Raw genomic sequence first — 14545 nt, 5'->3', positions numbered from 1 at the left:
AATTCATTTCAAATCCAGCCAATGAGAGAGCCAGGTTTTACCCCCAAGAAGTTTGTGCAGTGAACATTGAAGTAAGCGTCACACACATAAACATTAACCCAGTGGTAAAGAAAAACACCACATCTAGTGTCTTATGAAGTAAAGACAGTTCTAGGGGTGGGGTAACTATAAACATTGGCAGGTAAAGTAAGGGACACGGGTCAGTCTGATCCTCAGAACTGTATTGACTTCATACGACAACCATTAGTGAACACACACACGCACGCACGCACACACACGCACACACACACACACACAAACCTTTGTCCGACAGCCAAACAACAGTGGTGACATTAACCCCCAACCCCGATATCATGAGGTAATGCTCGCTCACTGGGCACATGGTCCTGCAAGTGGCCTACATGACTGGGTGAAATGTCCAGTTGGTCAGTCGTGTCTGGTTTTGTCTCTGCCATTAATCAAGGGGAACTGGCTGAGGCCTACTGAAACAAAGCAGATGATTCTGAGATTAGGGTTGTGTGGGGGGCGTCATCCAATAATCTTCTGTCTCCACAAGACAAACAAAATGGCAAAACACGTATATAGTAAATGTCAATCCGTTGGTATAAATGGAGACGCACGTATATAGTAAATGTCCATCCGTTGGTATAAATGGAGACGCACGTATATAGTAATTGTCAATCCGTTGGTATATATGGAGATGCACGTATAGTGAGTGTCAATCCGTTGGTATAAATGGAGCTCCTCAGCAAACAGAATGGACCATTTTTTTCCAAAAATCATGCATCTGCGGACATACCATTTTTATCAGAATATGACAGATTGCAAAAAGTTAAAGGCGTTCATGCATTTGGCAATTCTTTCACTGATGATTGGCTGCATGAAGGAGACAGGGAAAAGCACTTGGTGGTGGTTGCTCATATACTCACACGATGGGATAAGCAATGGCGGGGTCCAGTCACACCCAACGAGCACCTCAAACAGATACCCATCCTTTGATTCTGATGACTCTTGCATCAGTTATGGCCATTTAAAGCGATGGTTCGGAGTAATTTCACCCTAGGGTCCTTTGCACCATGACCCCGAGCCAAACACCCTCCCAGAACCTTTTTTCCCTTGGTCGAGCCCTGGTTGAGTAGCGCTGTCAGAAACTAATGACGTTCTGCAGTCGTGATGGAACCAACTTTTATCTCGTAAATTACCCCACTAATAATGCCCTGAATGGTACGAAACTTCTGCAGTAGTACAACTATGACCTTTAGTCCAATAACGAGGCATTAGAAAGTTTGTAAGTGCACCAGGAGTTTATTTAAATAAGTCTTGCCTGATTATCTGCTACTATACCGCTGCGTCGACGTTTCTTCCGTGATTTGGGAAAAGCCTGTAAAAGTCCTTGCAGGAAGCGATTACATCAAAGTTTTTTGGTATATCCAGTTTTAAATATTTTTTTCCTAAGTGTTTACAACTTAGTGTTAACTAATAATTGTTGCAAACTGGACTACGAACAAAATATTAGTGCATTCCTGGATCTACATCCTTATGCATGCTTCCTGCCAGGACTTTTACGGGCTTTTCCCAAATCACGGAAGAAACATCGAGTCTTATTTAAAAAAACTCCTGGTGCACTTACAAACTTTCTAATGCCTCGTTATTGGACTAAAGGTCATAGTTGTACTACTGCAGAAGTTTCGTACCATTCAGGGCATTATTAGTGGGGTAATTTACGAGATAAAAGTTGGTTCCATCACGACTGCAGAACGTCATTAGTTTCTGACAACGCTACTCGACCAGGGTTCGACCAAGGGAAAAAAGGTTCTGGGAGGGTGTTTGGCTCGGGGTCATGGTGCAAAGGACCCTAGGCTGAAATTACTACGAACCATCGCTTTAAAGCCTCTTCATCTCCAATATCGCTTGGTTAGAATCGCCCTACTAAGAGCCAACATAGAAAACTTTGCTTCCTTGGAGGGTCTCCCTTGAGTGCTCTGGTTTGACTATGAAAATGGAGCATATGGAAATAAAATATAGCTCTATCAAATAAACCGCAGGTCATAATGTCATTTACCAACAAATAGAAGGACATTATTGGACATTGATATATCTTTGAACACTTACACTGTATATGTTATCAAGACAAAGAAAAAGACAATAGTTTAAAAAAACAGACAAACAGTACAAACAGATATAATGTACTCTAGGGACGGTTTCACAGAGTTAAGGGTGGAATGCTTTTTGTCTTCGGCTTTTTTCAACTGATAAAAAGATGACAGAAGATCAAGATTTAGAAGACATATTACAGAGCTAGGCAAGTTGTCATTTTAAAAACAAACAATTTAGCAGGGTGCTATTCATTAGCCATTGCACCATAACCGTGTGAGGACCATTAGGGTTAGGGGTTAGGGTTAGGTGTATACATGTTACTGCTACCTGGACCATGAAAACAATGACAAAAGCATTTGTAAAATAATTAAATGAAAGGGTAGTAAATAGTAAAATAGTAGTTGAAATGTTGACATTCTTCATAGAGCATGTGAGACTGAGGTTTTGTTGATATGATTAAAACAAAGGCCCTGTCCTTTGGGGATATGATGTCCCTCATTGTGACTGATATCTCTATGGTTGGGCACATGACACTCTCACAACATTGGTATAACATTACAGCAAAGACAGTACAGCCATGATCTGGGCATGGTGACGTGACGTGATCTCAGTGGAGCCATGTCCTCAGCACGTACTGTGTGGGGTTGATCTGGGCATGGTGTGATCTCAGCACGTACTGTGTGGGGTTGATCTGGGCATGGTGTGATCTCAGCACGTACTGTGTGGGGTTGATCTGGGCATGGTGTGATCTCAGCACGTACTGTGTGGGGTTGATCTGGGCATGGTGACGTGACGTTCTCAGCACGTACTGTACTGTATGGGGTTGTGCTTGTGTTTGAAATCATAAGTTGGGTAGCCAAGCATAGCTTTATCTCATCGCCACACAATATCACTGTACATTCAACTTAGTTTTACAAACACAGATAAATGTGCTTCACGTGAACATGTACAACACTCTTTGCTGAACGTCTGCAGTCAATTGGACATTATTAACAGCTTAGCATTTGTATTCCCCATCAGAGGAACATGTCTACATGCACAGAAGGATGTTACTTGTACTGAACTCCCTAAGTCCAGGTTAGGGCAACAAAATCACAATATTCTGAATAAAATGATCTTTTAATAAAGGATGAGTTGAGTTGATAAGAAAGTAATGTTTGATCATGGATAAATAAATAGCTTAAAAATTATTGCATATAATATTAGCATAATATGAGCTTTTATACTGAAGTTTATGTTTAATATTGTACATTTATATGCCTGAATTGTTGGGTAATTTGATTTGATCTGTTAAGGGAGGGTGTGCTTGATTATTAAAACATTAAAAAAGGGAAAAGCCACTTATAGCAAACTACATGTAAGATGATTTCTGACATCCCTACGCCTATCTTTCATTGTGAATTACTTGCAGTAGATATGGAGCATATTGTTGAAGAATTCATCCATAACACACATCTCATAACATGCCTGAAGGCAACAGTATCCAATGTCCCCCATGCATATGGGCAGATCTACATTACACCTCAACAAATAAAACCACAAAAGAAAATGATCCTCGACCCATATCAATACAAGCAAGTAGTTCATCTGTGAAAGATAAATGAAGAGATTTATATAAGGCATATTGAACAAGTTGAGAGAACTCCTTCATCATTCATCCAATAATATTTTAAGATACTAAATAAGGGATATCCAGGATGTCTTTGTACTTTCTGAGATGTTTTTCCCACAGTCTGTCTTTTTCATATGTTTTTTTTCCACAGTCTTATTCCAGGGAGGGAAATATGGCATTTTGGTTTGCGAGGTCGAAACCAAACAAAGACTGTGGAAAGCAAGAGTCTGAGTGGTCACAGGCAGCATCCTTACAGAGTCCTCTTCACCGAGGGTGGGGCTGCAGACAGGTAAGGATGGAGCTACATTCAGAGTCCCACGCAAGAGAGCGCCACCAGGAGCAGCGTGGCCAGGCCCAGGGACGGGGCGGTCATTCCAGCTCCACCTGCGAGAAAGGACACAGTGAGAGAGAGAAGCTGAGAGAGCTGGCTCTCCTCACACACAACTGGCTCACCGATGCCTGGCAGAGGAGAGCATTTCTGGGAGCTTCTTAAAGGAATTATCCGGAGTAAAATGCACTTTAGATCAATTTACGGATGATTGGGAGTACATACGTTGAGTTGACATCAAAATCAGCCAGTACCTTTCCGGAAATGTTGCTGCTGCAGCTGGCATCTTTTTTTCCTCGGGGGAAAGTCCGTAGGAGTCGATTACATCACGTCGTTGCACATCACGTCACGTGACATTTCAAAATTCCAACCTGCTGGTAAGCTAGAGTTTGCTGTTGCATACAACTTCATTTCTATTTCGAAAGAAATACTGGACTATGTTTTTTTTTTTTTTTTTTTAAAACGGCGACGAAATTGTGAATTTCCAGAGCGTGTTACCCCACACAATCGACTCCTACGGACTTTCCCCTAAAAATGCCAGCTGCAGCAGCAACATTTCCGGAAAGGTACTGGCTTGATGAAATTCATTCTGGACTCTATCCGACCACATAAAGACCTCGGGATACTTCGGTTTGGCTTTAGGGACCCTCTACTCACTACCACGTAAGTGTAATGTTGTTTGGAACTATAGAAGAGGTATAAATATAGCGTTTTGTAGCGGCGAAATGACATGCCCTGGTCACTTCCAGGCTAACGAGTTTTGACTAAAAACTGTAAAATCGAACTTTCTCAAAACACATCCGAATGACATGATTTTGATGTCAACTCAACGTATGTACTCCCTATCATCCGTAAATGGATCTAAAGTGCATTTTACTCCGGATAATTCCTTTAATCTAAAGTGCATTTCACTCCGGATAATTCCTTTAAGCGCTCAGCTGTGCTAGTGCCTCGTGCACTCAAGTATCAAGCTCAAACGGGATGCTCACATTCAAATAGCTTACGCAGCTAACGCAGAACTAGCAGAGAGTGGCCATGATGGAGAGAGCATTAGGTGGCCTATACAGACAGACATATCACAGCACAGGGCTGAGGTCCACTGATGGAGAGAGCATTAGGTGGCCTATACAGACAGACTGCATTAGGTGGCCTATACAGACAGACTGCATTAGGTGGCCTATACAGACAGACTGCATTAGGTGGCCTATACAGACAGACTGCATTAGGTGGCTGAAGGTCCACTGTGTTTAATCACGGCGTCTGAGCCCCCTAGGTTTCATTAATGATGAATGAAACTGGATCACGTCAGCACCTGTTTCTGGCCATGAGGCCACTCTGGGTGACCGGTGATGCCACTGACATCCCTTCCACCAAGATGAGCCACTGACATCCCTCCCACCAAGATGAGCCACTGACATCTCTCTCACCAAGATGAGCCACTGACATCTCTCAAGATGAGCCACTGACATCTCTCCCACCAAGATGAGCCACTGACATCTCTCAAGATGAGCCACTGACATCTCTCCCACCAAGACGAGCCAGCTGCCAGGCTCCTGGGGGTCTAGGGTGTGGGTGATACCAGGGTGTGGGTGATGCCAGAGTGTGGGTGCTGTGGGTGATGCCAGGGTGTGGGTGATACCAGGGTGTGGGTGATGCCAGAGTGTGGGTGATGCCAGGGTGTGGGTGATACCAGGGTGTGGGTGATGCCAGAGTGTGGGTGATGCCAGGGTGTGGGTGATACCAGGGTGTGGGTGATGCCAGAGTGTGGGTGATGCCAGGGTGTGGGTGATACCAGGGTGTGGGTGATACCAGGGTGTGGGTGATACCAGGGTGTGGGTGATGCCAGAGTGTGGGTGATGCCAGGGTGTGGGTGCTGTGGGTGTGATGCCAGGGTGTGGGTGCTGTGGGTGATGCCAGGGTGTGGGTGCTGTGGGTGATGCCAGGGTGTGGGTGATGCCAGGGTGTGGGTGATGCCAGGGTGTGGGTGCTGTGGGTGATGCCAGGGTGTGGGTGATGCCAGGGTGTGGGTGATGCCAGATTGTGGGTGCTGTGGGTGATGCCAGGGTGTGGGTGATGCCAGGGTGTGGGTGCTACGCTCTCTCCCCCCATGAGGGGCCGATGGGGCAGAATGGGCAGCCACATTTGCAGGATTATGTGAGACCACTGCACTGTCCAGACCATAATACATCTCCCCAGCTACCATAGTGAATAAATATAGCGGGAAGGTTATTCATCTTCAGAGGTTTCAGGTTTCAGGCTCATTTCCTGATGCTAATCCAGAGGCAATGTGAGGGAATACTAGTTCAGGTCTAGATGACATTTTGTTTGTTGTGAAATGAATACAAGACAACGTGCTTAGAGACATTAGGCATGTTTACTATCCTATCAGAGGTATAGTATATGGTACATAACTCACTAGCATAACAAAACACAACAGACCAAAGGAGCGTGGAATGGATGACAGGAAGAAGAGGCTCACCTAGTTGGCTACCTGAGACCCGCACCTGAGCCACTGCCCCGTCCCCCCCCTCAGTGTACGCTCGGACCTCCACCAGCGGCTCTCCGTCCTTGGGCATGGGCAGGTCTATGTGCTGCTTGGGCGTGGAGTATAAGATGCCCGTGGCATGGCTATCCTGCCTGTAGAGGATCTGGGGACAAGGCAAACGACACATTACGACAAATAAACAATTCTCTTGATGGACTTGATGGAATGTTTTTCTGACTGACAAATGACATTTGTGATGATCTGACATTTGCCAGTGCTGTGCTGTTTGAGCATAAGATGGAATGCTCTGCGCCGTTGCGTTCACTGATATCAACCCAAAAGTGTGTCAGGAGGTGGGACCCACCTTGTAGCCCTCGACTTTAGACTCATTGGCCAGAGAGGCCAAGTGCTCCCACGCGATGTTGAACGACGTGCCGCTCGGGTTCAGCTTCGTGCTGACAATCTTAGGAGGCCGACTTGGTGCTGAGTGGCAAACACACAGAGCGGTGGTTGACGGAGATGTTGCAGGAGTGTGTACAGGACATACAGGTGGTGCAATTACACCACATTACATGCACATGATGATGATGGGGAAAAGTGATATTAGATATGGCATATGGCATATTATCCATACTGTTTATTATGGGTTATGGTGGGTTATGGTATATTATCCATACTGTTTATTATGGGTTATGGTATATTATCCATACTGTTTATTATGGGTTATGGTGGGTTATGGTATATTATCCATACAGTATATTATGGGTTATGCGCGAATAGAGATAGATAGAGAATGCGCTTACGTGGTTTCCTGGTGACGAGCTCGGCCCTTTTGGGAGGGCCCAGTCCAGCCGAGTTGTACGCCCGCACCTCCACGACGTAGAGTGAGTTGGGCCTCAGTCTCTCCACGCGAGTGTGGTTGTCCATGCTGGACACCATGATGGGCGGGTTGGTCGACTCGTTCTCCACTTCCTTCCTCCAGTACTTCAGCTGAAATGCCCACAGGCGCAGGTTGCATCATACTGCCTGTACAGGCTCTATGTACAGTATGGCTGTGAGCTGGATACTGTGTGCGTATTCTGGCTTACCTGATAGCCCTCTATGGACTGCATCACAGGGGCCCAGAATAGAATCGCCTCCGTGGCTGACAGGGCCCTGCTGTCTATGACGCCAGGAGTCACTGATGGAACTGCAGGGGGAAACATACAGACACCCTATTCATATACCTACAGCAGCTTAAAGTGGAAGGTAGGATTTGTCTACTCCATTTGTCTACTTTGGAGAACACAATATTTTTGTTTGTAAAGTTATGTGAATTAAGCAGTTGGAAAACCATTTTAGGAGCCATTCAGTTGCATGACTGGCCTGAAGAAAAAAGAAAGAAGAAAAAAAATGCCAGCTGAGTCTCTGAAACACAGATGGTTATGGAGGCTTCCTTTTGAAGATTACTGATGTCCTTGACCAGAGGCGCGGGGTGAAGTCTCTCTGGCCAAGCCGCTGTCTGTTTCCGCAGCTCCCGAACACTTCAAAGTGCACGGCACCAAATATGGGCCAGGGCCGTCTTCCAGATGTCTCTGCAACATTTGTCTTCAGCTAAACCGTCACGTACAAGCGCACGGGGTTGCCGGGGCGACTTGACACGGAGGACCCCAGTGCTGGCGGCTGCTGCGATGGTCTTTCAGTAGCTGATAGTAAGCAGTTAAATGGCTCACATCTCTGGCCCAATCAGCGGCTTACTCTTCCGTGCTACACAGATCACAGTAATCTCGGCAGTGAGAGACGGGAAGCAGCGAGAGAGTCTGGCTCTGGGAGAGGCGCTGCAGGGAGACTCCCGTTGGGCTTGTGTGAGTCTGGCTCTGGGAGAGGCGCTGAGTTCTACAATTCAGCTGCACAGCTGAAAGGAACCTGTGTGGAACTGAACTGATACATTTAAAGAGTTCTTTATTTAACATTTCCTAATGTATCGTTGTTGTTAATACTATGTAGTCTTACAAATTATTATGTATGTGTTGCAAATTGTCAATCAAAAGCTTTTACTTGAAGCATGTTATTGTTTAGCCCATTTGTTTGGTTGCTAGTGCTGTTGAGGTCTGCCTTACCATCGACTGCTGAGTAAACGCTTGCTGGGATGCTGAAGGGACCCTCTCCTTCGTTGTTGAAGGCCTTGACCTTGACATCAAACTTGGTGAAGGGGGGAATGGTGGAGTCCTTGTGCACGTAGCGCCTGGCCTGAGGGTCCGCCACCGTCACCTTCAACCACTCCATGCTGTCCTCCCGCTTGAAGGCCACAATGTAGCCGAAGTTCTTGCCATAGTAGTACTCTGGCTGCACAGGCTGTGGAACAGTCCGGCAAAGCAGACGCAAAAAACAGAATAATCACCTCAGATGTCACAACAAATGTGAAGATATCTCAACCCAACACCTGTAGCCTGGTCAAACTCGAAACACAATGTCGCTTAACTTGAATTTAATTTTCCGAGACATCCACTGAAAAGGCAATTATCTAAACGGCCCATTGAATTTATCAAGAGGCAACAGAGTCCGTGGTGCCTAATGTGTGAGATTTATCACAGATGCTCAGGGTAGATTTGGTAATCAGGCTTAAATCAGAAGATTAACTACAGGCCTTTGAGCACTTTTAGCACAAAAGCAATTTCCCTTCATTTCTAAGCGGGTCTGGGAGATATGGATGGATGCTGTTTCATACTGTACCTGATTTCCTTTTTGCTTTTTGTATCATTGCCAAACTGAGCAAGAAATATAGTCTAGTGTGTTACATCATAGTGACAGTGCTATGACTATTCTATCCATAGGTAACTGCTAACACCAAAATACAGAATATGTGTGTTTGTGTGTGTGTGTGAGTGTTTATGTGTTTGTTTGAGAGAACATGTACAGTGCCTAAAAAGTATTCAACCCCCCTTTCTCCTTTTATTGCTTTAATAAATGGAATCTTTGTGAATTTAATTTGCCCTTTTTTTAACAATAATTTACAAACACCCCCTCTTTAAAGCTGCAGTTGGCAAGATTTTTTTTTTGATCCTACTTCAGGCCCTGGAAGGCTTGTAAAGGTAAAAGTAAAAAGTAAAACAGGTAGAGAGAGAGCAAGAGAAAGGAGAAAGAGAGAGAGAGAAAGAAATGATAGTTCTCACCGTCCATGTGATAGTCAGCTCCCTGCTGCTTCCTCCCCCTCCACCGACGTCTGACGGTGCCACCACAGGAACTACAATAAGAGAGGAATGCTGGACTTTGAGTTTCCACCGGGACGCCTGTCAGACCGGCCCAACAAAATAGCCAAACATAGACCCGGCCTCTCTTCAGGCAGTCTCGCTAAAACACTAAGGCCTTGATAAATACACAGTGTCAATGTCAAAGGTATTGCCAGAGTCTGCCTGTTACTATGGGACGTCTGCCACAGAAAAGAGAAACGTAAAACTGAGAAAGAAAGAGAGAGGGAAACTATGGAGGAAGCTATGGGGCATAACACAATGTTGCTCCTCTAGCTCTCCTCTCTCTGACTCTCTCTCTCTCTCACTCACACACACACACACACACACAAGCACACACACACACACACAGTTGTCAGACATAGCATTCCAATATAACTACATCTTTTACACTTTAGGGAGTGACTCAACTGCCCAAATTATTCACATTTATGAAGCGTAGGTTTGACAACTGGCCTACAAAAACAAAGAAAAGAAACTGCACTCTTAAAAACTCTTACAAATAAAATATAGGCGGTTAAAACCTGACCTTTAGGCCCTGGGACAACTGTCCAAGACTTTATCCAGACGATCCGTTAGAGACCCTGTGTAGTGTTTGCCCTCACCTGACTCCAGGGTGGTGACCTTCTGGGAGGGGTCACTAGGGTCTCCCGTGCCCAGCGTGTTGGTAGCGATGACCCGGAACTCGTACTCAGTGTACGGAATCAAATCCAGCACAGAGGCCGTGTCCGTGTTTCCCTCCACATGTGGTGGTGCTGGGGAGAGATGGCACATGGCATCACTGCTTACATGCCCCTGGAGGCCCGAGGTGTGTTTGCATGGGGGGGTGTGCATGGGGGGGTGTGTATGGGGGTGTGTGCATGGGGGGGGGTGTATGGGGGGGGTGTGCATGGGGGGGTGTGTATGGGGGGAATGATTCAGACATGATGATTCACGGGGGGCACTGTGGTGCAACTGGCTACAGCGCCCATCCCACACATGGGTCCAAGTGTCCAGGAGGTCCTGGGTCATTTCCCGATCCCCCCCCATCTCTCTCCCATTGGGTCATCCCCCCCCCCCCATCTCTCTGTCTCTGTCCCATTCACTCTCTCCCTCTCTAACTGTCCTATCACAATAAAGTCAGAAATGATGATTCCCATATTCTACGCACTCGTGCTAGACCACACATACTGTACTTGACCAGAGAGAAAGATTTCTTACAGGTCACAGCCTCCTTCCACTGGCCTCCTGACCGCATGTCTCTGTACTGGACGGTGTACTTGGAGATGGGGCTGTGGTTGTCTTTGCCCTGACTCCAGGTCAGACGCACGGACCTGTCTCGGACCTCGTCCAGACGCACACCCCCAGGAGGTCCAGGAGGGCCTGGCAGGGGAGACAGGACAGGGGGTTAGTCCAGGCAGCACAGTGCGATACGTTTCCAAACAGATCAGCAAAGGAAAGCAAACAAGGAGATTGTATTCACTTTCACCGGGTCAATGAGTTCATCTTCATGAAGGACATCGTTTCTGCACTCCACAATTAGCTACACTGTTTCCATGGGACAGCTTACAAAACCAGACCATCAAAATGTAAAAAAGAATGTTATTTTCCCCGTAAACTAGCCCTTGTATTACAGAGAAAAAAAAAACATCAGTTCCATTCTATTAGACTTGCATAGTATCCCAAAGGAAATCTGACTATGTTCTGATAGCTTTCATGTTCATCACACAACACATTAAATGACATGTGTTGGCAGCCGCTCTATTTAAAACACATTAGGCTTTGGGTTCTGGGTGAGGACTTAGAAATCATTAATATACTGTAGCCTGTTGCCCGTTAAGCAAGGCTAAGTGGAAAGCTTCAGAAGCCATTAATCCTCTCTTATTTTCTTTGGATTGGCCTCCCCTGTTCTTTCCAGAGGAGAGGGGAAAGGGGGAAGAAAAGAAAGACAGAAAAAAAACTAATAGAAAATCCAGACTGTTAGCGTTAGCTTTGAACACTGCACCAGCCAGCAGCAGAGACTAAGCAGCCCTGCTACCCATTCAGTCCACTGACAGGCTCGGAGAGTCCAGAGAAGGCCGACTTCAAGGCCGTTTCATTTTACTCTGACAAATTAGAGGCAACGTCCGTATAAAATGTGTTTAGTTTATGTCTTTTTGCTGTTCTTTTACAGCAACCCTTTATTTACTTATTTATATGTTTATTTACCACCGAATCACCGCTGATTGGGTGGAATAGTGAATGGATCATGTGTGTGTGTGTGCACACACACACACAGATATACACTCTCTCACACACACACACACACACACACACACACAGACACACACACACACACACACACACACAGATTCTCTCACTCTCACACATGCACACACGTGCACACACATACACACATACACACATACACACACACACACACACACACACACACATAAACTAATGTCCTTCAGACACACACACACATACACACACAACTAATGTCCTTCAGACACACACACACACACACACACACACACACACACACAACTAATGTCCTTCAGACACACACACACATACACACACACACATAATGTCCTTCAGACAGACGCAGCACACAGGTGGACACGGCTCTGGACCTCTTGCGCACCTGCACACACACACACACACACACACACCTGCACACCTGCACTCTCCATTCAGCTCACGTGCTGGAGCAGTGAATAGAGCTCTTCTGCCGTCTAGCCCATGGAATGGAACGCGTGTCTGGGCATGTGACAGCGGCCAGTCTGAAGAAAACAATCTCTTTCTTTCCTCATGAAGACTGAGGTGGGATTGGAGAGAGGGACAGGCTGGCTGGCTGTGTCCAGGGGAGCAGACGCTAACTGAATTTACTCAATTTACTGAACTTACTGAATTTACTGAATTTACTGCTGTTGCTTTAGTGAACCGGTTTCGGCCTTGCGGCTCCTTTGTGGGCACGTTGGCAGTGCGGCGAAACCCTGTCCCGTTCATGATCCCGAGTGCCGTGTGCGTCAGAGGGCAGAAATCCCACCTGGCCCTGGCGAACCCCGAGACCGCGCGTCTGTGGGCCAACAAGAACCCTTCACCGGGAGGCGAGGGCCATGGGCCACAGGCTACTTCTGCTCACACAAGTGTCGCAGGTATCACCCACACGGTGACCCAGATAGGATGAGCGCTAAACACCTATGAGAGTGCAACTTCCAAGGATTCAGCGCTTGGTCTTTTTTTTCTGACCGGCGTGGCTGATCGCCAGCATCCACAGTGAATAAGTACGCGCAGAAATGAGACATGCTGGCGTGCCACTTAAACCGGCTCCGGTTTCATTTCCTACACTCAGACGACAGCCACCGGTAAGGTCATGCCAACGAGGCAGTTGGCCGAGGGCCGGGGGGGGGGGGGGGCATTTCCCCTGACCGTGTGCGATCAGCTCGCCGAGGCCCGCGATGGAGCCATGACGCGGATGACCGATTTAACCCGAGTGCCAAGAGCAGCCCTTAGCCGACGCCGGCAAGACCTCCACCTCCTCAACATCTCAGCCGGTGTCCAGATCATCAGCCACTCACTGGCCACTACTGAGCTCATGTCACCAGCTCTGTTTCATCAGGCAGCAAGCCGGCCTTGCAATGCAGCAAGCGCTGCCAGTGATAGCACTTGACAGGCGCAGTTAACAATGCCAATCATGCCACAGCTACCGCCTGTCTCTGTCAGAGCCGCTGGATTTGTTATTGGTAATACTGAGAGCAAATTAAAATGTCCAGCGTCTGCTGGTCTTAGGAAGCCTTCAATCCAAGATCAGGAAAACACACTCCACAGTACTTAACGTCGATCCGTCAGGAAGGCTAATTATAGCCGTAAAAGTACAGTGTAATTACCGGTGCTGTGACTGGCACAGGTCTGTGTATTTTTAAAGATAATGTTTCACCTCTGACGACGAGGTCAGCGGACGCTGTGACGTTGTCCACGGGAGTCTGGGCCGTGCAGGTGTAGTGGCCAGCGTGGTTCAGCTGTGTGCTCTTAATCAACATCTCTCCACCCGAGTCTCCATCCTGAGAGGAGGGAAGCCAGAAAATAATTGGTAAACACACAAACACAGTAAAACACACTGGGGATCAATAAAGTATCTATCTATCTATCTATCTATCTCTCTAGCCATAATAATAAGTCATTCACAGTAGTACGGCTAATTCAGTTTAGTTATTGATTGATTTCACTGGGTTTTCTTTACCTGCAGATTAACTGGTCAGACAAGGTTCTAGGTAACAAGGTTCTAGAAGTCCTATGGTAATAGCCTCTCATGGTAACATAACATTGCACCAGTACCCCTATGCAGAGGTTTGCTCCTATGGCAACAAGGCACTGGAAACCCTATGGTCTACCACATATAGATATAGAACCCTATGGTCTAACTCATATAGATATAGAACCCTATGGTCTAACACATATAGATATAGAACCCTATGGTCTAACTCATATAGATATAGAACCCTATGGTCTAACACATATAGATATAGAACCCTATGGTCTAACTCATATAGATAAAGAGCCCTATGGTCTAACACATATAGATATAGAACCCTATGGTCTAACACATATAGAACCCTATGGTCTAATAGAACCCTATGGTCTAACACATAGGCACTGGAAACCCTATGGTCTAACACATATATATATAGAACCCTATGGTCTAACTCATATAGATATAGAACCCTATGGTCTAACTCATATAGATATAGAACCCTATGGTCTAACACATATAGAACCCTATGGTCTAACACATATAGATATAGAACCCTATGGTCTAACACATATAGAAC

General features: G+C 46.2%; 1 protein-coding gene across 1 annotated transcript in view; it reads right to left on the bottom strand.

Moving 5' to 3' along the window:
* Positions 1 to 3834: 3834 nt before the first annotated feature.
* Positions 3835 to 14545, bottom strand: part of cntn1a (contactin 1a) — a 95462-nt gene continuing 84751 nt past the window's right edge. Inside the window, exons 15-24 of the mRNA XM_076302432.1 lie at positions 13654 to 13777; positions 10950 to 11111; positions 10355 to 10504; positions 9675 to 9745; positions 8622 to 8856; positions 7611 to 7711; positions 7326 to 7512; positions 6887 to 7005; positions 6517 to 6685; positions 3835 to 4093 (exon numbers count right to left, since the gene is read on the bottom strand). Coding sequence (XP_076158547.1) covers positions 4017 to 4093; positions 6517 to 6685; positions 6887 to 7005; positions 7326 to 7512; positions 7611 to 7711; positions 8622 to 8856; positions 9675 to 9745; positions 10355 to 10504; positions 10950 to 11111; positions 13654 to 13777 — 1395 coding nt within the window. The 3' untranslated portion in view covers positions 3835 to 4016. The remainder of the gene's footprint in view (positions 4094 to 6516; positions 6686 to 6886; positions 7006 to 7325; positions 7513 to 7610; positions 7712 to 8621; positions 8857 to 9674; positions 9746 to 10354; positions 10505 to 10949; positions 11112 to 13653; positions 13778 to 14545) is intronic.

This window comes from Alosa pseudoharengus, unplaced genomic scaffold (genome assembly GCF_046254945.1).
Source record: "Alosa pseudoharengus isolate Yale_2024_CS ecotype anadromous, Long Island Sound unplaced genomic scaffold, YU_APseudo_1.1 YU_APseudo_1.1_scf_10, whole genome shotgun sequence".
NCBI classification, from domain to species: domain Eukaryota; kingdom Metazoa; phylum Chordata; class Actinopteri; order Clupeiformes; family Clupeidae; genus Alosa; species Alosa pseudoharengus.
Note: the sequence above shows the minus strand (reverse complement) of the source record. Positions and strands in the feature narration are given on the sequence as shown.